Source organism: Sinocyclocheilus anshuiensis, unplaced genomic scaffold, assembly GCF_001515605.1.
Source record: "Sinocyclocheilus anshuiensis isolate Anshui unplaced genomic scaffold, SAMN03320099.WGS_v1.1 scaffold1662, whole genome shotgun sequence".
NCBI classification, from domain to species: Eukaryota; Metazoa; Chordata; class Actinopteri; order Cypriniformes; family Cyprinidae; genus Sinocyclocheilus; species Sinocyclocheilus anshuiensis.
Window position 1 is genome coordinate 347,265 of NW_015545835.1, and position 21,942 is coordinate 369,206.

Sequence of the window (21,942 nt, forward strand, 5' to 3'; positions counted from 1 at the left end):
CTAAAAGGCTGAAAACCCCTGATCTAGAACATGAGAACACTGCATCCGAGCCAGGCGGCATGTGTATCAAGCAATAAATCATATGGTTTGGTTTCTATGTGTGTTGATTAGGGCAGCTCCAAACACTAAAGTCTTGCTTCACATAATTGCATCAGTTATCAAATATGATGTGATCGGCCGTGATTGTGTTACTACATGATGCATTTTGCATTCAACGAGGACAGTGGACGTTAAGACATTTGTTTAACTGTGGCTGGTTAGGGCAGCGGCAGATGCATTTACAGCAAATATGTACAGCAGCATATGCTTGACAGGCTATTGTAGACAACAGCCGTGTGAGTGTGTTCACCTTGTTGGGGTGCTGTGTGTGTGGTGGGGCCATAGATGTTGTCAGAGGACAGAGAGACCTTGAGCGAGCAGGGCTGCTGAGTCTGGACCGGCTCCAGTGGTTCTGACATGGGGCTCAGCGTGGCTGTGCTGGATCCCACTGAGCTGTTACCCAGATCCGAACTCTTGACCGGAGACCCCGACACACTGGAGCACGTCTCAGCTACAGGAGAACACAGAGGGTTGACGTGACGATCTGGGTTTTTATAGTGTGATTTGCTCAGAAAATCCAACTTTCGTTTTGGTGGATTAAAGTTGAAAAGAATTTAGACAAATTAAAATACAAAGCTGCACAGGTTGCACGTAACTGGAGTAGACTGCATATCTGAAAACGTTATTATTTAAAATATAATTATTTGTACAATTATTAATATAATTACTTTGCCAAGCCAACACACTGATCTACTATTTAAAGGGGATATCGGATTCCCATTTTCCACAAGTTGGTGTGATTCTTTAGGGTCTTCATGAACTGTCTGCAACATACTTTGGTTAAAATTCCTCAGTGGTCGTGTAAAACAAAACCCTTTTTACTTTGTCAAAAACAGCTCTGTTCACAGCAAGCCATTTCGGTGCATGTCTCTTTAAATGATAAGGAGCCACTGCTCACCGTGCCCCTCTCTTCCGCTTTTGGTGTATTTGGTGGTGCGTTACCATCAAAAACAAAACGAATGCACTGCGTCCTCAGTGGTTCTGATGCCGGGAGAAAATGAAGACTCTTATGTTCACTTTTACATCCAACTACAAAACACCTGCATTGCTTATGAGTCATTGCTGTCGCTGCAGCTGCTTGAGAGTGAAGAAAATGGGGGACAGCATACAACAGGCTGAGGGCGGAGATATGCTAATACAGGACAGTCTGTCAGCGGTCGTGGGCGGGGCTTGAGCAATATGACGTCATACCGCTAAGAAAAGCAAAACAATTTGATTATTGAGACTGTTCAGGTTTTTTGGGGATTATACAAAAATAGTGAATGGATTTTTATCATTGTAGGGTGGTTGTGTTCACACACTGCTAAGACACATTTATATGCAAATCACCATGTAAAAGTCCCCTTTAAGCTTCTTCCGAGACCAAATTTCTAACAGTATCTCATCCTAGAACTTGGTACAGACGTCAAGCAGGCTGTCCGGCTAGGGCTGAAACGATTAGTCGACATTATCGACAACGTCGACAATAAAACATTTTCGACAAATTTTTGTTTTCGAGTAGTCGTTTGTTCTCATATGACCTAATGTAAGAGCCTGCAATAACGTGGTTTCACCAGTGTGGCGCTGTAGCGCAAGACTGTAATTCAGCTCTCCTGATGCAAATCAGCTAATTGCAGCGCTTCAGAGCAAACGCAGACAAACCAATAGGTTACTTGTGTAACCCCGGTTCTCTGATAGCATTAAGTGAGGTGTCTCACTATGGGATACGCCCCTTCCACGTATTCCTCAGAAGCCCAATTCCATTACGCCAGCCCCAATAGGCTGGCAGACATGACGTTGCGTCAGGGAGTGGCTTCATCCCCTCGGTATATAAGGAGCGACGCAACGTCATTACGACATTCTCACTTAATGCTATCAGAGAACCGGGGTTACGCAAGTAACCTATTGTTCTCTTTCAAGCATACGTTTCGGTGTCTCACGATGGGATATCCTAACTCCCGTTTTGCCAGATAGCCTGTCTCAAAGTCTCCTGCCAACCAAAGAAACTATTATAGAGCTGGTTAAGTCAACACTCAAGATCCAACGCTCAATACTGCATGTGCAAACGTTTGAGCTGTAACATCCAGTTTATAGAACCTTGCAAATGTGTGTGGTGAGGACCAACTCGCCGCTTCACAGATATCTTGTAACGTGACCCCTTTAAAGAGAGCCCATGACGTCGACATTCCTCTCGTTGAGTGAGCACGTAAACCAGACGGAGGCGTAAGACCCTTACTAGAATATGCAAGAGAAATTGCCTCCACTATGCAGTGGGATAAACACTGTTTAGTAATCGGCTTTCCCGTACGCGGTTTCGCCCAAGACACAAACAGCTGATCACTCTCTCTGAACCCTTTAGTTCTCTCCGTGTAAATACTTAAAGCACGCACATAACGTATTCAGCCTTTGCTGTTCTGCTGAAGCAAAAGGCGGTGGGTTAAAGGCTCTTAACTCGAGAGGAATAATAGAATGGACCACCTTGGGCATAAAGGCAGGATTAGGTTTCAAAAGCACCCCTGCGTCCCCTGCTATAAATTGCATACACGGTGAATGCACCGAGAGTGCGTGAATTTCACTTACGTGCTTCGCTGTAGCCAAAGCTAACAGCAGCGCCATCTTAAACGACAATAATTTCAGGTCAGCCTTGTCCAGTGGCTCAAATGGAGTCACAGAAAGCACATCAAGAACCAGAACCAGATCCCATGAATGAGAAATCGGTTTTGAGACTGGTAAAGCACGACGTGCGCCCTTCATAAACCGGCATACAAAAGGATGCTGCCCAACAGTTTTGTTATCAAAACCTACATGACAGGCAGATATCACGACCAGAAACACCTTTATGGTTGAGAACGCTTTACCCTGATCTATCAGATCCTGCAGAAAAGATAGAACAACTGCCACCGAACACTGAAAGGGAATTACTTGTCTAGCCATGCACCAATGCTCAAACACGCCCCATTTACATTCATAGAGTGACCGAGTGGACAGGGCCCTAGAATTCTGTATAGTTCTGATGACACTGTCTGGTCTCCTCACTCTGTGAAGGGCTGGGGATATCAACGCTATCGGTGGGAACGCGTACAGGAGAGTGCGAGGCCACTCGTGCGCCAGTGCGTCTATTCCCAGAGGCGCGCTCTGATCTCTCAGAGAGAAGAACAGAGGGCATTGACCATTGTCCTGCTACGTGAACAGATCCACTGTCGCTCTGCCGTATATGCTCCAAATTTGACCGACCACTTCTGTGTTCAGCTTCCACTCTCCATAAAGGGGCTTTCCCCTGGACAGCAGATCTGCACCCTGGTTCATGATCCCTTGTACGTGCGTCGCCCTCAGGGATAAAAGACTGGCATTGCTCCACAAAATCAGTTTGCATGCCAACATGTGTAAGGGGAGTGATCTGAGACCTCCCTGCCTGTTTATGTAAGCCACAACTGTAGTGTTGTCAGTTCTCACAAGAACATGATGTCCTTTCAGAAAAGGAAGAAAATGCTTCAATGTTAGAAAGACAGCCAGCATTTCCAAGTAGTTTATGTGACAGTGGCTCAGGTGGGGACCCCATCTCCCATTCACTGCCCTGCCCTCGTGAATGCCCCCCCAGCCGGACAACGACGCATCCGTCGTTATGACCTTCCTGGCCTGGACAATGCCCATAGGTACCCCTTGCACCAGAAAGCACAGGCGTTGCCAGTGACGCAGTGCCAAGACAGCCACTGACGTCACTCTTACTCTCCTCTGGGAGTGCCGTAACGGGTCCAGTCTCAGAGAGGCTACCCAGCATTGAAACTCTCTCATAAATAGTCTGCCTAGGGGAATGACTATTAGAGCTGAGGCCATCAGACCTAATAGTCTGAGGCATGTGCTAAAAGAAACACTGTTCCCTTTCCGAAATTCGGCCAGGCATTGCGTAAATTTTATTACCCTCTCCACTGACAGTCGCGCTCTGAGTAACAACCCCAGATACGTTATTGACTGTCTGGGAACTAAAACACTCTTTTCGGTGTTTAATTTTAATCCCAGTTTCTATAGATGTTCTAGGAGCATGGCAGTGTGATCTCTCGCTTTGTGCTCCGATTGAGCTGTCACCAGCCAGTCGTCTATGTAGGTAGCGAGACGAATGCCTTTCTCCCTGAGCGGAGTTAGGGCCACTTCTGTACATTTCACGAATACCCTCTGGCTGAGGGACAGGCCGAAGGGAAGGACTAGATATTCGTATGCCACGCCAAGGAATGCAAACCTCAGAAATGTCCTGTGGGGTTGATATATTCTTATGTGAAAATATGCATCCTTCAGGTCGATTGAGGTAAACCAATCGCCAGGGAGCACCAATTTCAGAAGTATAGAATGGGTGAGCATTCTGAACTTGTACTTCCTTAGGTATTTGTTCAGTGCACGAAGATCTAATATGGGACGGAGTGCTCGAGTCCCTTTTTCCGGCTCACCACCTTCAGCGGAGCGATGACTCCCCGAGGTGGTGTTATGCTATGTTCTGATAAAGTGTTTTGCAACATTTTTTGGGGCATTATGTTTTGCAACATTTGTTGGGGAAACAGTGAAAACTTTATTGAACTTTGAGCATGTAAAGTGCTTGTGACTAGTGGGTGGGTGTGTACCACTGCATCGTCTCTCGTTCTATTCACTGCTCTGCGGCCCCTGGCACAACTTGGCTCTGATTTCCCCACAGAACATCCGTAAACATCTGAACTTGCTTTCTGCTGAACGCTGAACACCTGAGGGTCGGGGACTAGCGAACGGCGGGGCTGTGAGCCCCCTTTCCTCAGGAAGACCCCTTCAAACGGCCTTTTTCTTCCTCCTCATCACCTGGGTAGAATGAGGAGCCGGCTGGTCCGTCTGAGCTGTTGCGGGCGGATAATTTTTCCTGGTCCAGGCGGGTTTCTGCTCTGCTGCGCAGCTCTGACCTGCCGCTGCATTCACACGCGGTCTCTGTCGCTTAGGAATGCGAAAGCTGGGGGGTGGGCGAGCTGTAGCCTGCGCGAAGGTCTGCCGAGGAGGTGGAGGAGGCGCAGTCTGCGTCTTCCTTGGCATGCAGAGCTGCAAGGCCTCGTCATCCCTTTTCTTCTCCTCGCATCTCTTCAGCATCCGTGTCAGCACTGAGCCGAAAATGCCTTCTGCGACGACCGGTGCATCTAAAATGGCTTCCTTTTCTCTATCAGAGAGATTAGCCAAATTAAGCCATTCTCCTGAATGACCATTGTGGCCATGGCCTTGCCCGCAGTCTGAACGGCACATCTCTGAATACGGAGCGAGAGATCTGTGATAATACAGATTTCCTCCCACTGTGCCTGACTTGGCGTGGCAGACACCTCGTCTTGCAGCTCCGGCTGGTATGCGGTGAGCAGAGAGATGGCTTTCATGGCCCGGTCTGAGAGAGCGACTACTTTGTAAGCGCGCTCCGTCATGCTTGACTGGAAGTGGTCCGCTTTTGATGGCAATGTCGGGTTTGCGGCCGCCGTGCGCTTTGAATGCAGATGCGCGGCGACTAAAGGCTCCATAGGGGGCATGCGAAGAAGGCCCTCCTTCTCCATCCCCTCCACGTCAAGCACAGATCCTCCCTGCACGGGCATTTTACTAGTAAAAGGATCGTCCTTCTAGGCGACGGAAACCTCTTCCAGAAGCTCTGGAAAGATTGGAAGGAGTTGTCTCGCTGCCCGTTTAGCTCTCGGCAGCCTCTTACCCCCATAGCGCGACTTTGCAGCCTCAGCTACTACGGTCGGCCACGGAATATTTAGTTTCTCTGCTGCGAGTTTGCACACGTCTTGCAAATCAACACCAAGAAGCAGAGAGGATGGTGCCCCGCCCGACTACCCCGTGGATCCCGCCGTAGCGAGGGGTTGTGCCGGTTGCGCAGGGGGAAGGAAAGGGGAATCCTTGAAATCTTCCTCCTCTTCAGAGAGAAGAAAATCCGATTGCCCCTCTTCCTCAAATTCAAACGCGTCCTCCTCCTCCTCATCCGTGCTGAGGACACTTGGCAGACATAGCGCGACTTTGCAGCCTCAGCTACTACGGTCGGCCACGGAATATTTAGTTTCTCTGCTGCGAGTTTGCACACGTCTTGCAAATCAACACCAAGAAGCAGAGAGGATGGTGCCCCGCCCGACTACCCCGTGGATCCCGCCGTAGCGAGGGGTTGTGCCGGTTGCGCAGGGGGAAGGAAAGGGGAATCCTTGAAATCTTCCTCCTCTTCAGAGAGAAGAAAATCCGATTGCCCCTCTTCCTCAAATTCAAACGCGTCCTCCTCCTCCTCATCCGTGCTGAGGACACTTGGCAGAGGGGCGCAAACATCCAGTTGTTCACCCCACGATAGAGCTGCCATGGTGGGCAGCTCCACAGGAATGGATACCTGAGGGGCGGAAACCGGAGCGGGGCTAGCTGACATGAGGGGATCCTGGCCAGACAAGCTAGCTTGGCGTGCTAACCTGCGACGGAGGTTCTTCATGGTGAAACGCGCGCAGTGCTCACAGGAGCAGGGGCTTTCGATCCTGGCCAGACAAGCTAGCTTGGCGTGCTAACCTGCGACGGAGGCTCTTCATGGTGAAACGCGTGCAGTGCTCACAGGAGCCGGGACATTCGATCGCCATGGGCATGTTTTTCAGCCCAAGACATGCAGAGCAGGCCTGGTGTGTCTTTGCATGAGATCTTGTTCCCGCATGAGCAAAGCCGCGGATCTCCCTCTCTTGCTAGGGTAGTCTGCATTGCTGCAGCCATAGTTGCGGTACTGAATGACCCTAACAATGAGCTGGAGTGCCGATTGAAGGTAGGCGAAAGCGGCGTGGTAGCCAACAAATCGACTATAGTACACTACCAAAATGATAAGCCAGCAACCAGCGTGGAGACTAGTTGATGGCTATCTGAGTTGGGTAGGCTTCTGGTGTGAAGTGAGAAGAGTTTTTTGAATGTCGTAATGACGTTGCGTCGCTCCTTATATACCGAGGGGAGGGAGCCACTCCCTGACGCAACGTCATGTCTGCCAGCCTATTGGGGCTGGCGTAATAGAATTGGGCTTCTAAGGAATACGCGGAAGGGGCGTATCCCATAGTGAGACACCGAAACATATGGCTGAAAGAGAACTGAGGCTGCTGAGCGGCGTTTGGATGAATATGTAAATATATACTGCGCGCTTTCCTCTCAATAACAAAATAAACACATCAAAAACTGACAGCGGTGAGAAAGCAGCAGTTTAAAACGCATCTGATTACAGTGATGTGGATGTTTGCTCGAGCTCTGCAGTTCAGTACTCCAGTAAAGAAAAGTCTAGTCAAGTCACGTTTATTTATATAGTACTTTATGCAATAGATAGCTTTAAATCAAGCAGCTTTACAGTATTATTAAACATGAAAAACCAGAGTCAGTGTTGCTTTCAGTTAGAATTACAACTTGATTTTCTGTTATAAAGCAGCTCTCCAGTGTGGAGCTAGCTAATGATAAAATATTTTTATTAGTGGGGAAAAAAACATTTCATTAAAGTTATAGTTTGGTTTGCAGAGATCAAAGCTTGATCTAGCTCAGGACTGTTTTGATTATCATAACCCTATAAGGTATTTTAAGAGATTATGTTGTGAATATTAGTTCATCCCAAAAAAAAAAAAACGTCTTATCACTTAACTTTTATTTTGTTTCTTATCCATATGACTTACAAAAAGATATTTTAGGCAGAATGATGTGTCATTCAGCTACTTTTTCATATAGCTAATTAAATGGTGAATAAGAGAGTTTCTCTGCCATCTCATTTCGTTAGATTAATTGATTATCAAAATAATTGTTTGTTGCAGCCCTAACTCCAGCCCACACAGACTTTCGCATACATACTAGAGCTGTTGCTTCGGTTGTTCCTAAGCTGTTGCACCATGGGATTGAGCAGTCGGCTTCCCTTCAGCTTGTGTTTGGAGGCTCTGCGGCAGCGGCCTGTAGGCGGCACTGCATGCAAGAAGCCCATGCTGGGAGGAAACGGTCGACCTAACCGAGAATACAACTGCTCGATCTCTCCTCTCTGATGAGCCTGAAGCTCGGAGATCTCCTTCATGTGCCTGCAGACATCAAACTTTTTGTTATGGTTTTCATTCTCTTATTTAGCAAAAAGTGTATTAACCTGTGTTAAGAAATGAAGGAGGGTGAGTGGTGGTAAATGAGGCCTTTGTGAGGCAGTTTTCGCTGAAACGCTTCGAGCTTTACTCACTTCTCTCTCAGCTTCTGCAGCTCTCGTTTCATATCAGTGTCCTCAAATTCAGAGTCGTTATCACTGCTGACGTAAGCGGAGTGGGCGTGGCCGCTAACTGAGGGGGCGTGTCCGTTCACCAGAGGACAAGGGGGCGAGTCGGAGCTTTGGACACTGCTGCTGTGACCCGAGTGCCGGAGGAAAGCCACCGCCCGCTTCATGAAGTCCCCGCCGCTGCACTCTGACGGGGCAGGAGCTGGAGAAGTGGGCTTAACAGATGGAGTCTCGCTCTGACCCTCCTCTCCTGTGTCAGAGGACAGGTACTGCGCTGTCCCATCCGCTGACAGCAAGCTCTGAGCGCAAGGCATTGTGGGTCTGGCCTCTGGAAAGGAAGTAGTTGTGTCCTGAAAAAACAAATGCAAATGAATGACAATGTCAGACAAAAGAACAAAATGTATGCAAATACAAAAAATTAATATTTAAAATCAAGTAAATAGTTAAATAAATAAAACATTTTAATTGATGGATTCTGTGCTTGGAATGGAATACTGTACAGTATGTGAAACAGTAACATTTCAAAAAGTAGTGTGCAACATTGCTGTCACATGACCTCATCATTTTACTGAACAAAATGTATGCAAATACAAAAAATAAATATTTAAAATCAAGTAAATAGTTAAATAAATAAAACATTTTAATTGATGGATTCTGTGTTTGGAATGGAATACTGTACAGTATGTGAAACAGTAACATTTCAAAAAGTAGTGTGCAACATTGCTGTCACATGACCTCATCATTTTACTTGTTTAATTCAGTGGGTCTTAACTTCTGACAGTCTGATCAAATAATGAGTCAGGAAAGAGATGTTGAATCATGACGGTCATTCCTCTCATGTCACACTGGAAATGAAAAGTCAAGTGTACACTACACATTTTGACAAAAACATATGTGGGTTACACTGGTGTTACTGTGCATAATATACTGGTATACAGTATGCTATTTCAGACGAACCCTGCGCTTCAGACAAACCTGATATAAGTCAGGAGGTGCTGAGTAACTGTTGCTTTGTGACTTTGATGTGGATCTGTGTCCGTTCTCAGTTACAGGAACAGACTCAAAATCAATCACATGATCTCCTCCACCATCATGAGAAGACACATCTGAATCTGTCTGCTCAATCTACAGGACACAGAATGCTATCAAACTGTGACCTGTCATTTCAGAGAAGCACATTATATAATTTATATATTTTTTTAAAAATCACTGGTAACCTGGAAGTTGCTCTTAGATGTGTGTGTAGCAGAAGTGGCCCCGGAGTCTTTTCTGGTCAGAAGTCTTTTGAAGGCTGATCACCATTTGGAAAAATAGAAAAGAAAGAGACGCACAACAATAACACAGCTGTCAATTGTGACAATTCTTTGCAGTCTGCAGTATATGTATACAGTATATCCAGAATCTAGATTAGCATGCTTATACACACACTTACGGGCAACAGCAGAATCACTCAAGGTCCCGAGACTGTCAGACCTCTCTGGAATCTGAGGCTACAAGAAACAAAGACAACGTTAAAGAAAACCTGAGAATTATGGTATAACATTAAAATCATTTTTCCCACAGAACTAACATCAACAAAGTAAAAAAAACAGCATCCTAGACCTAAAACCTGCACAACTCACAAATAGCTATTTAAAGCCAGTTGATAACATCAACTGTATTCATTTAGCAAATAATGTTGTCCAAGGCAAATAAAAATTGAGGAATATACAAACACAAGTGATTCAGGGTGATTTTATTCTGCCATTATGAAATATTTTTAGGTGCTTCTGCACTGCACTGTGCCGTCCAGCAAAATGAATGAAAATGGATGAGTTGGGATATAACTATTTCTTCAGAGAATAACCAGATTGAAGGTAACCGGTTGACAGTTGTACAGTCTATTTGACCATTTCTACTCCTCTGGTGCTAATAAACAGAACTATATTTCTACAAATATCCAGTTTTCAACAATCAATTGTTCACTACAGAAAATCAAGTGTAACAGGTTTTAACACACAAAACATAAGATAATGTTACTAAAAAACAAGGAAAAAAGACATTTATTTTAATGATGGTAACAGGGTTGATGTATAAAAACTGGTTATTATTCAGAACTGGTTCCATTAAAAAGACTAAAGATTTCTTCTGAATTTCATCTGAAATCTTCCGCAAAGTGGATTCCACTATTTGACGGTGCTATGCCACTACTGAATCTACCACACCGTGGTAAAAATTAACTACAAGACAACAAGACGAAGAGACATCTTTTGCGCCTTTCCTGCTAGTTGCACATAACACACAATACATGTGACCAGTGTGGCCAGATTCATTAACGAATGAATCGTGACTTATGAATGAACTGCTCCTATGAGCCTATTCTCTTGATAAATCTGTCAAAAAGTCTCATGAATCAGCACTAATAACTTGACTCAGTTACATAACTGAACTGACTGGAGCACAGTTACCGTCACGTCCAACTCAAAAGAAGTATGTATCAAAATAATGTATCTGAGACTTCAGAGCAAATCAGTGTAGTAACTAAAAATGTGTTACTAAAATCAAGATTTGTAGACCCTTGAATATTTTAGCAATTATTCTTAACAAAACATCCTGACAGCTCATATTGTTTGTGAATGTGAGGAGGATTGACTGTACCAGTTTTTCTGCATTCCTCACGGCTCCATCACTGCCTTGGCTGTCGGACAGCGGAGGTGATCCGGGCGGCTCGGAGGCGGAGCTCACGGTTTGCGAGGGGTGGTACTCTTGGTACAAAAGGTTTCGCAGTTTCTCATCCAGAGTCTTTATGGTTCTGTCTGCAAACTCCAGCCTGGGTGGCCCTTCCCCGTCTGATTCGCCCGGCTGCACCTGCGGGGCGTTCTGGGGCTGATGGGTGGGGCTCTGAGGCTGATGGGTGGAGCTCTGGGGCTGATGAGTGGGGCTCTGGGGCTGATGGGTGGAGCTCTGAGGCTGATGCGTTGGGCTCTGAGGCTGATGGGTGGAGCTCTGGGGCTGGTGGGCGGGGCTCTGGGGCTGATGGGTGGAGTTTTGAGGTTGATGGGTGGAGCTCTGGGGCTGATGGGCGGGGCTCTGGGGCTGATGGGTGGAGTTTTGAGACTGATGGGTGGAGCTCTGGGGCTGATGGGTGGGGCTCTGGAGCTGTGATTGACCGCTGGTGACAGAAGCCTGTGGAGTGGCCGTGGCAAAGGGCTGCTGCAGCACCACGGGCTGGGTCTGGCTCAAGGGCGGCTCTGAGCTGGGGCTGCTGGTGTGGGCGACGGGCTGCTGAGGGCCCTCCATGGCTTTCTGAGCCACCACATCGAGTGAAACAGGAGGCACAAGGGGGCAGCACGGGATGTCAGAAACCACAGAAACACCCGCCGCACAGGCAGCTTGAGGGCCCTCGGCCAACGGAGCGACCTCAGAGAGCAATGATGGCCGCTTCTGCAGAGGTTTGGCACCGGCTGTGTTGACATCCTGCATTTGAGATGTAGAGGAGCTCTCTGGGTCTGTAAAACACAAGTAATAGTGTGAGATAATCATCTGCAAGTGCATATGAGTTAATGCTAAAAATGCACTGTGTGCTGAATTACTGGAGACGGCCTCTTCTCTGTCAGGCGCGGCCGTCTCAGCCACAGGACAGATGATGAACCAGCGCTTTCCGGTGTGAAGCACTGCAAGTCAAGGCAGACTGTGGGTTAAACGCCCATTCTACAGTAGCTACAGTGAGATATGTCGTGGTCTTACCGTTCTGTTTGTAGACTAGCTGGTCAGACTGCGTGCGCTCAGGTTTTGACCCCTGAATACAGAAGACAAGTTCAGTTCTGTTTGGTGATGCTAGTGGCACAGAAATGACACACTTCACCTTTACATTTACACAGTAGGGTACAACCTAAAGACACAGCAGGGTAAAAGGTGCGTTTGATTTTATTTTCCTCTTAACCACTAGATGGCACAAAAACTCACAGCAGCACTTTCCTAAACATCCACATTTCACTACACACATGGAAATGTGGCTCATTCTTGACACGATCACTGCTGGCAACACAAAGCTGATTCGATTCTGCGCTTATTTATTAAAAAAAAAACATATATAATAATATAATAAAATGTCTAAAGCATGTCTGTATTAAGTAAGACCTGCATGCCGGAGTCTGCTGCAACGGGCGTCTGACGGAGCGGTGAGGTCTGGACAGATGCCTTCTCACCCCCAGCGTCCTCATTCAGAATGTCCTCAGCTTTATCCATGATCTCCTTCAGCTGCTCAATAAACATCTTCCTCTCCAGCAACAGAATAAACTCATTCTCAACCTGGAGGACCAGAAACAAGAGCCAGCACTTTGAGCCCACTCATCTGTTTCTCTCATTAAGAAAACCAGCTCAAGCATATACAGTATGCCCAATTAAGATTCAGTGAGTTATATATAAGGAACACTGAACATGAACAACATTTCACATGTCAATAAAGCACTAATGCGGTGGTTCTGAACCAGTGGGTTTGCTCCAAAAAATGTCTCAGTTGTGTTCTGATGTGTTGTTTGCTAAATACAATTAACGTAATGCAACTAACCACAGAATTGTGCATTTGAGATGAGAAAAGAAATGAGAATTTAGAGTCAATCATTTAAGTTTCACTGTTTATGTTGTTTTTTGTTTTGTGTTTTTAATGAAATGAAAATGTAAAAGTACTTAATTTATGTGATTAAACATGCAATAATACCTGGTTATTTCATTACTCTAGTTTTACATATTTGTAAAACTTTTAGCTAGAGGTTGACCGATTAATCGGCCGATTTTTGGCATTTTTAATTAATCGGCATCGGCCGATTATGCTGCAAATTAGGCCGATTTATGGGCAAGTGCATCTGCGGGCAGCTAAGTGTTGTTATGGAACACCGGAGAATCTCTCTCTGGCTGCGTGAGACGGAGCAACTCACACTCTGCAGCCGCTTCTTGTTCACACACAGCTTCAGCTAATGATGGCAGGGCAAAACAGACCGTTTCGAAAGCGTAATTACGTTTTACCCTACTAGAATTTATGCCGGAAGTTATCATATTCATAAGTGCAACAAGTCATTTGCATGTGAAAGTAGAAACATGCAATTCAGACGAAACTTCTGGGCTGATTATAACGTGCACATTAACTTTCCTCATGAAAGGTGGGTCCGACAATAGCCTCCACGATGTCATCGCTCGTGGCCAGTGCACTCTTAAGCAGTCATGAGCAGCAGGCTGTGTAATATGTGTGAACTCTTTTATTTTTGTTACCACTTGGATATTTGACTTATAGCAGAGTCCAGTGTTTCCTATACATTAGGGCTGCACGATAAATCGCATGCGATATTTAACGCGCATCTTATCAGTAAAGCCGGTTCTGTAATCAGCGTAAATCTCCATCACCTGCGGGCTTTCACATTGAGCAGCATTAACTACACAGAGCCGTTGTTCACTGACTTTTGAGAAGGCGCTTAAGTTTTGAGCCATGTATTATTACTATGAATTAGGCTACTACTACTACTATTACCATCTTGTGCCCTGCAATAATCATTTACTCAAACTCGCTTTTATGAGATGAAGGGAAAAAACAATCGGTCAAACATATCGGCCAAAAAGAATCAGCATCATATATCGGCCATCGGCTGCCTTGATTTCTAAATATCGGCATCGGCCAGAGAAAAACCCTTATCGGTCGACCTCTACTTTTAGCCCATTCCTACTCCAAATCCCACCACGTTTACTTAAGAAAAATGGCTTCCACAAACTTTAGCCCAGGAGTTTGAAACACATCACCTCTAGGAGATTGTCAGAAGAAGAGAAGGGCATATGGGGAGGGAGCGAGAAAGTAGAGGTGAAGATCTCACCATATATGTGGCAATCTCCTCTGGAGCATCTCCATCAAGGTCAAATTTAAACGTCACCATCTTATGGTTATGAGTCTCCAGCTGACACTCCACCATCTTGTCTCCTGTGTCACACACCTGTAACACAGTCACAGAGAATATGACAACAGGAACTTCAAGAAAATAAATAAATTAATGAATTACAATCTTACTATTTACAATCGTAATGCCTCTGAAAGAACTGTGTCAACATTATCAGAAGCATGTCTATTTATTTTAGGTTTTCTAATGTCCAAACCAGAACTCAGGTCTGAGCTTTAACCCATGAAACACTCAAACAGTTATAAACTTCATAAATCACTTTATTTTTGACAGCTAGCATCTTAAAGTGATAGTTCACCCAAAAATGAAAATTAGCCCATGATTAACTCACCCTCAAGGCATCCTAGGAGTGTATGACTTTCTTCTTTCAGACGAATCCAATCGGAGTTATATTAAAAAATGTCCTGGCTCTTCCAAGTTTTATAATGGGAGTGAATGGAGGCTGAGATTTTGTCATATACACCTAGACTGGCTTGAGGGTGAATAAATCACGGGTTACTTTTCATTTTTGGATGAACTATCTCTTTAAGATCATGTTTGGACATTCTGCATCTGTTTCACCGTGAGATCCAGACTCACTTTGATCATGGTGAGTTTGGGTCTGTTGATCGTGTCTTGCCGGAAGCGCGTGCGGGACGTTTTGCGATTGGGTTTTCGCACTCGTGATTCACTGCGAGCCCTGCTGGAACCCTCGTTCCCATCGCTCACCTCTTTACCGGCTGTGGCATCTGAGTTTATACTGCAAAAGAGCAAAGACCCAATCACTGAGCTTCTGCATGCATAAGGCAAGATGAAAACGAGAATATGGCACTGATCTATGAACAGAGAATCCCACCTGTCATAAGTGGACCCAGCTGGTGCTGCCTGTGTATCAGGAACATGCTCCTAAAGTGCACAGAAGGCAATGAATTCAATGGCAATGGCACATGATGCCACTAGAGATTGCATTTTGCTAGGCTAAATATAAATACAAAAATACACAGCACACGCAAAAATGTAGTAAAACAGTCCATTAATTGGACTAAACCAATAAATTAATTCCATTTATAATCTATGATATCTCCTGGCGCACCCCACGCAAATCTATGCATCACTGCCACTTTATGTAGAACAGAATATTACCTAGATAACGCAGTATCAAAATTGTTTATAGCTGTAAAGATTTATGATGCAAATCAAATTTATTACAATGTACATACAGTCTGTCTGTCCATGTGGACTTTGGTAAAAACAAGCCAACATGAAAATAAGAAAAGATTTAAGCATTTCTGCTGCCAATCCTGGGTGCCTGAGAGCATCAGAGGTAAGAAAAAGATCCTCTGGATACAAAATGACACTTATGATCACATGATCGTAAACGACAATAATACTTCCTTGAAGTGACCGCTGCATGTACTGTACACATCACTAATGGTGTTTGGAGCTTGTCGTTGTGTTATGGGATTGCCTTTTCCACTAAAATGCAGAATGAGATGCTGCCTTTGAGTTAATCCAAAATGAGATATCTCTAAAGGCAGCACGATAATACAGAGCCTTTATTCCTATTGATGTTGTCACTGTATAGATACTGAAGTGAAGCGTGTCACCTCAGTGAATATTTCAGTGGAGGTTCCTCCACAGCCGCTGGTGCTGTGCTGCTGCACTGGAGTAACACTGCCGCTGCCCAGGTGGCTGGCACCGGCTCCAGCATGCAGGACGGGGGGTAAAAAGGCTTGGCTGGAGTGCTGATGAGGCTGGTTTTGGTCCACGGTCACAGCAGAGCCGAATGTGTCGAGGACGGGTCTGAAGGGCGAGAGCTGCGGTACTGTAGCAGGCTGAGGCACATTATAGCTGCTGTGGGACGGGAAGCTGGAGCTCTGAGCAGGAGCTGGAGTCAAGTGTGTCATCATCTGAGAGACACGGGCGTGATCGGAGCTACCCGAAGAGTTCTGGTCCACATGTACAGTTTGGTGCTGGGCTCCCTGAAAAATTTACGATTTTTCAAAATACGTGAATAGGTCAAGTTCAAACAATTTCAATGAACTTTCAAATCTGTAGTCAAAAAATGGGACACTATGACTTAAACACTCACAATATTTGAATTTGAATGTTAATTAAAGCAATAAGCCCCAAGAAGCCATGGTTTACAGTGAATTTATAACAGCTAAGGGGCGTTGTTAGCTAAAGCCCCTTTAGCCGTTATAAATTCACTGTAAACCACAGCTTCACGGGGCTTATTGCTTTTATAAAACGGTTATTCCATATACGTAGAAAGGTTTCACAAAATAAAACAGAGCAAATAAAGTGTAATGATATTAATATAAACAGTATTCTTCCACCAAACAATGTAGCTCCTCAGAAACAGTTGTGGTTCCAACAAAGTGGTTGCCCAGCAACACACAGAAGTAAACAAAGGTGTATGTTTGTAGAGTAATTTACAACAGCTTCGAACGCGGCTCAGCCAATCAGAATCAAGGACCAGAACTATCCGTTTTATAAACTGAATTAGTACGCGGGTAAATATTTCCTCTGAAAACCGTCGTGATTCAAAAATTCGGTAACCATTCAATGCATATTATGTTCAGTAGACTCAATCCAGTGTGCCAGTAGGAATACGTTTCATGAATGTGTTCGAAAAGAAAGACAAATAACGTCACATCGTTTGGAATGACATGCAGGCGAGTAAATGATTACAGAATTTAAATTTTTGTGTGAACTATCCCTTTAAGGCACTGATATACCCTACCTGGGTGGGCGGAGCTTGTTTAGTGGGAGGGACTCCGACACACATTGAGGCGGGGTTTGGAGAGGGGTGGGGGCTTTGGTGCACAGTGGGTGTGGCCTGACTGTGGGAATGTTGGGAGAGAGTGGCTATGGAGTTTACAGCGGGCTGCTGAGCAACAGAGTAGGCCTGCTGGTACTGGTGAACTGTGGGAACTGGAGGCGCGAACACTGGAGCGGGACATTGTGTGGGTATAGGGGAGGTGGAGGACAGGTGGGGGTACTGGGTTAGTGCAGAGCTCTCTATCTGTGAACATGACACTGGCGAGATGTCGGGGTGCGTGGGGACGGGGGACGACTGCACAGAGGGAAAGCAGGCGGGGTACGAGTCACATCCAGGAAGAGGGGTCCCAAATGACTGAGCTGTGTTAATAGAAGGAAACTGGAGGAGGAGACAAAAGCGCATTGTAGCATGGGAAGAATTAACCACCATCACGATCAGAACTAAACGCATGCTAACTTTGGTCAGCCAAATGTCCTTTATACAGTGCACTGTTTACACAAAATTACACAAATCCAGCATCTGAGCAGCTGAAGAGCCGGCAGTAGGGTGTACCTGTGTGAGGTAAGCTGGCGCCTGTGGAGGAGCAATGGGTTGTGTCAGCAGATTGGAGGTGGACTGACCTACTGGCTGCCAGCCGTCCATTAGCTGTGTCTGAGTGCAGAGCTAATAGCATAGAAAGAGAGAAATACAAATGTGCAAAGAGAAAAGCAAGAGGATGCAAGAAAACACAGAAGGTTTGCAGATGTAGGTCACTCCTCGGACTCGTTCTTGTCTGGTCACTGTTAGTCTACAGTAGGGTGTTCAGTCCTGCTCCTGGAGACCTACCTTCCTGCAAAGTTCAGCTCCAACTCTAAACAAACTAAACACACATGAAGCAGCTCATTAAGATCTTCAGGAAAACTTGATTACAGATGTCTGTTGGAGCTGAATTCTGTAGGATTCTGTAGAATTCTGTCCAGGAACAGGATTGGGCAGCCCTGTGGCCAGTTACATAAACTTAGACTAGTCTTACAGTACAAGTTAGTCAGCAAATTTTCTCTATTTCAGTAAGAGCAGTTTCTGAACTCTCTCAGATGCCTTAATTATAGTCCTGAGTTTTCTTCCGGGAATGTACACGTCACAATATCCTAAACTGAAATCATACCCAAAGCCAATAAAATAGGCTTCAGAGACTGTGAACTGTCAGATATTAGAAACGTATGTCTGGAGTGGCCTTTGGGTACAAATGATCTGGTCTTACAATTACAGAATAGTAAAAAAAAAAATTTCTCCAACACTGAAACTGCTTTTGTGTATAGTAGTTTGATTTTTATACACTTATCCCGTTCAGTTTGCTACTTGCTCAAGATATAAGATATGATGATAGGTTTCACATCTGAAGGTGGTATTGAGCACAGGTTTTCAAACAGCTGGGAATTGCATGCAGGGTTCACATAAAAGATAAAAACAATAAATGACAAACAAGCATACCTGTGGGACAGGTGGTGCAGGGCCGGTCTGGCTCAGCTGCACAGGAGCAGTTTGCTGCACGTTTGAGAAGTCGCGGTGTTGCCCATCTGTTGTGGCATTCGCAGTTGGTTGCTGCAAATGTTGTAACACAGGTGTTTGTTGAGGCTGTACAGATGCTCCGCTCTGAAAACTCTGATCTGCAGGCAGCGCTGCTTCTGTTTTAGATGGGAGACTGAGTTCAGTGTGCTGCATGGGTGGAAATGTGTGTGCAATGGCTAGCTCTGCTGCGGCAGGATGGTAACTCGGACGCGTGGCACTATGTGGCACAGAGGCAGGCTGATGCTGCACATGGGCCTGCGCGTTCAACTCTGCAGTCTGACTTGTAGATGCGAGCTGCTGTGGATTCACGGTTTGTGGTGCAGTCGAGACGCCCTGCAGAAGTGCCAGCGGCTGGGGAGTGGACAGAATCTGTCCGGTGGCCTGCGCGGGGGTCTCTGAGGAGACAGGAGGGTACATCTGCATGTGTTGAGCTGCAGCCGGTGCAGCCTGGCTTTGGACTCTCAGAACAGAATACTGCAGAAGAGGAAACAAACTCATGAGAACCCACATACACTTCCGTTCCATTACACAAACTATAGGCCAGATTTACTAAACAGGGCAAATTTGCTTTAGACCACAATCGCATAAAAGCACTGATGGGAGTGGAAAGTTCTGCGGTTGATCTACAGACAATGCACAAATTAAAGAACACAGCTCATCTTCATAATGACCAACGCAATCTACCAAGAGCAGTGCAAATTAGCATAAGGTCGCAAACAAATAGAGCCGATGATAATCAGCTGCAGGTAATCTACTAACAACACAGGCACAAAATGGGTTAAGACATGCTTTTTTTGGGGCGTTAAATAATGGTGCAAACACCTGTAAACTGACTAGCAGAAACCTTACTAAATCGCCTTGCATGAATACTCTCCTCCCTTTGCGTCTGAAAGGGAAACTCCTACAAATGCATATGCAAAAATAACTTTGTCCATACCTTTTCATCACTTATTTTTCACCGCATGTCTTTAGTAAATCCTGACAGAAATTTTTTAAAGCCTAAAGTGGGTTTGTGTTGCCTCAAGCTGTTGGTAAATCTGGCCCAAAGTCTAGTATGTTGGATTGTTGTGTACGAATAAAACAGCAAACGCCGACAGCTGCTACAGTGAGTAACACAGAGCCATGCAGACCACACACAACTAGGTCAAATGAAAGCATGAAACGATTAATAAAGAAGTTTAGCATCATGACATCAGACATATCGTAAGCGTGGTTAATGGGTAGGTTTCGGGGAGGAAAGTGGATTGTTGGGATCTCCTCTGTTAGAGAATAGCAGTAGGGACAGGTAAGTACGGTTACAGCCGCTGAGAGGAAGCATAGAGGAGAAGAGTCCTACAGGCACCTGGGAGCGACAGCAGAACCACTGCAAAGGCTGGAGGAATCCAGAGCATTTCCTCTACAAGCGGCAGGGTGACACCGTGTCCTCCGGCGGAGCGACCTACCACATCAGTCACAGAGCGCTCGCCAGCACAAAAGCTCGCTCTGCGACGGGATGTCAGGTCATCGCTTTGGCTGACTCTTTCGGACGTCATCGGCGGGGCTCTCAGAAAGGCAGGAGCAGGCTGATGTTTGTGGCCTGTGATGCTCTCCAGAGATTTGTTAAGCTGGGAGAGGTCAGAGGTCTCACTGAAGGAGCCCCTGCGGACATCAGGGATGTGCGGAAGCATAAATGAAGAATAGGGCGAATGTCTTCTATCTGCACATGTCCCAAGCAGGAATAACGACAGGCAGCCCTGACATGGGGGTGGCAGCTGCTGAGAGGTGGGGCTTAACGAAAGCCGACGCCCCTGCCTTGCCATGGAGACAGACTCCTCCCCATTTGTCTCAGAGGACGGCCCCACTGATGTGTCGCTATAGCGACGAGTCGTAACAGGCCAAGGAGCGCGCAGCAAATTTCCATTGCAAGAACTTCCGAATGCATCTTCTGTCATCTCTGATTGGTCTCGTGGTATTTGAAAGGAGGAAGTACTCGTGGGTTGGAGCAGGAAACAGAGACGCTCGTGACTTCTGATTAACTCATTTACAGAAGTGCCTTCATGACGTGCACCCTGGAAGAAAAGCCACTTCTCTGAACTATTATCATGGAATGGCAAACAAGGACCTGTAGCGCAGAGCTAAAAACACACAACAAATAAAGGACACAACAAACTAGATTTGTACATTTTTAGAGGAAAATTGAATGATGTTTGAATAGGCTAAAATGTTGTGTGTACAATACACTATATTCATTACAAAAATATAGTGTTTAGGATTTTAATTGCCATAGCTTTTTCCAGGTGTAGATATCCCACTTTTAAAATGACAGCTGTTTAAAATAATCTCTATGATATTCTGCTCTGTAGACATAGATTTATTTATTTTATTATTTATTTATTTTTGTAATTTTATCATCATCCAGATGAAAATTTTACATCTGATAGCTTATAAAAGTAACAGCACATCTTTTTGTTTTCTCAACAAGCTGCATAACTTTAAGGAATCATTCATGTCTGGAGCACAGATGAGTGTGAGCACCAGTGATAGTGACGCCTGCATTAGCCAACACCACTAACAAAACAGACTAATGAAACACAAACCATGTCATCATGCATGCTACATAAGCAAAATAATGAAACCACCAGGCAAAAATGAAGTGGTTGATGACAAGGTGAAAACACGGTCCAGTTACAGAGCTGCAAACATTGTGTCATTATGATAAAATGATGGTCTATATTTAAAAGCTATGCAAGTACAAGCATGCATGTGCCCGCACACTTCACACGCTAGCAGGGCAATGCAAACTTCACAGATCACTATGGTTTCTGACGTGCATCAGCAACAGTGATGGGGAGTGATACGGACCTGCTGGTTTGCTGTGGAGACAGATTCCTGTAATGACTGGTGTATGACACTGTGCAGACCACTGCTGTGGGAGTCCGAGTACACGTTTGAGCCGATGCCACTGTCAGCTAGAGAGACACAGAGAGAAGACAAACACGTACTAGGAATATTCTGCACCAAACACACGACAGAATCACTCGTCCCTTAGTTTACATGGTAACAAAATGAGTAAAATGACTGGAGATTGTTACACAAACTATGTTTGTAAGGGAGTCTGTGACTCATGTTCATATTTTAACAGCAGTCTGATATTTGAATAGTTATTTTAGTATTTAGAGCATTCTATGTGAATATCTGTTAAACTGTAATTTATTTCTGTGATGCGCAGCTGTATTTTCAGCATCATTACTCCAGTCTTCAGTGTCACATGATCTTCAGAAATTCTAATATACTGATTTGCTGCTCAGTTATTAATAATGGTTCATATTTGACCAAATGCATTAGTGTACTTCTGTGATTATTTGGGTGTTAACAAAGATTCAGTGTTTATTATTAAATGCTTAATTTCTTCGGTAAACAGCATGATG

At 45.2% G+C, this 21,942-nt stretch overlaps 1 protein-coding gene across 1 annotated transcript in view; it reads right to left on the reverse strand.

Annotated features, from left to right (window-relative positions):
- LOC107698427 (serine/threonine-protein kinase WNK2) overlaps positions 1–21,942 on the reverse strand; it is a 63,447-nt gene that overhangs the window by 13,934 nt on the left and 27,571 nt on the right. Inside the window, exons 9-24 of the mRNA XM_016499433.1 lie at positions 21,377–21,483; positions 18,458–19,009; positions 15,810–16,184; positions 15,059–15,108; positions 14,803–14,962; positions 14,143–14,259; positions 12,422–12,592; positions 12,029–12,080; positions 11,875–11,955; positions 10,940–11,790; positions 9,735–9,792; positions 9,520–9,593; positions 9,278–9,427; positions 8,270–8,652; positions 7,903–8,120; positions 350–550 (exon numbers count right to left, since the gene is read on the reverse strand). Coding sequence (XP_016354919.1) covers positions 350–550; positions 7,903–8,120; positions 8,270–8,652; positions 9,278–9,427; positions 9,520–9,593; positions 9,735–9,792; positions 10,940–11,790; positions 11,875–11,955; positions 12,029–12,080; positions 12,422–12,592; positions 14,143–14,259; positions 14,803–14,962; positions 15,059–15,108; positions 15,810–16,184; positions 18,458–19,009; positions 21,377–21,483 — 3,600 coding nt within the window. The remainder of the gene's footprint in view (positions 1–349; positions 551–7,902; positions 8,121–8,269; positions 8,653–9,277; positions 9,428–9,519; positions 9,594–9,734; positions 9,793–10,939; positions 11,791–11,874; positions 11,956–12,028; positions 12,081–12,421; positions 12,593–14,142; positions 14,260–14,802; positions 14,963–15,058; positions 15,109–15,809; positions 16,185–18,457; positions 19,010–21,376; positions 21,484–21,942) is intronic.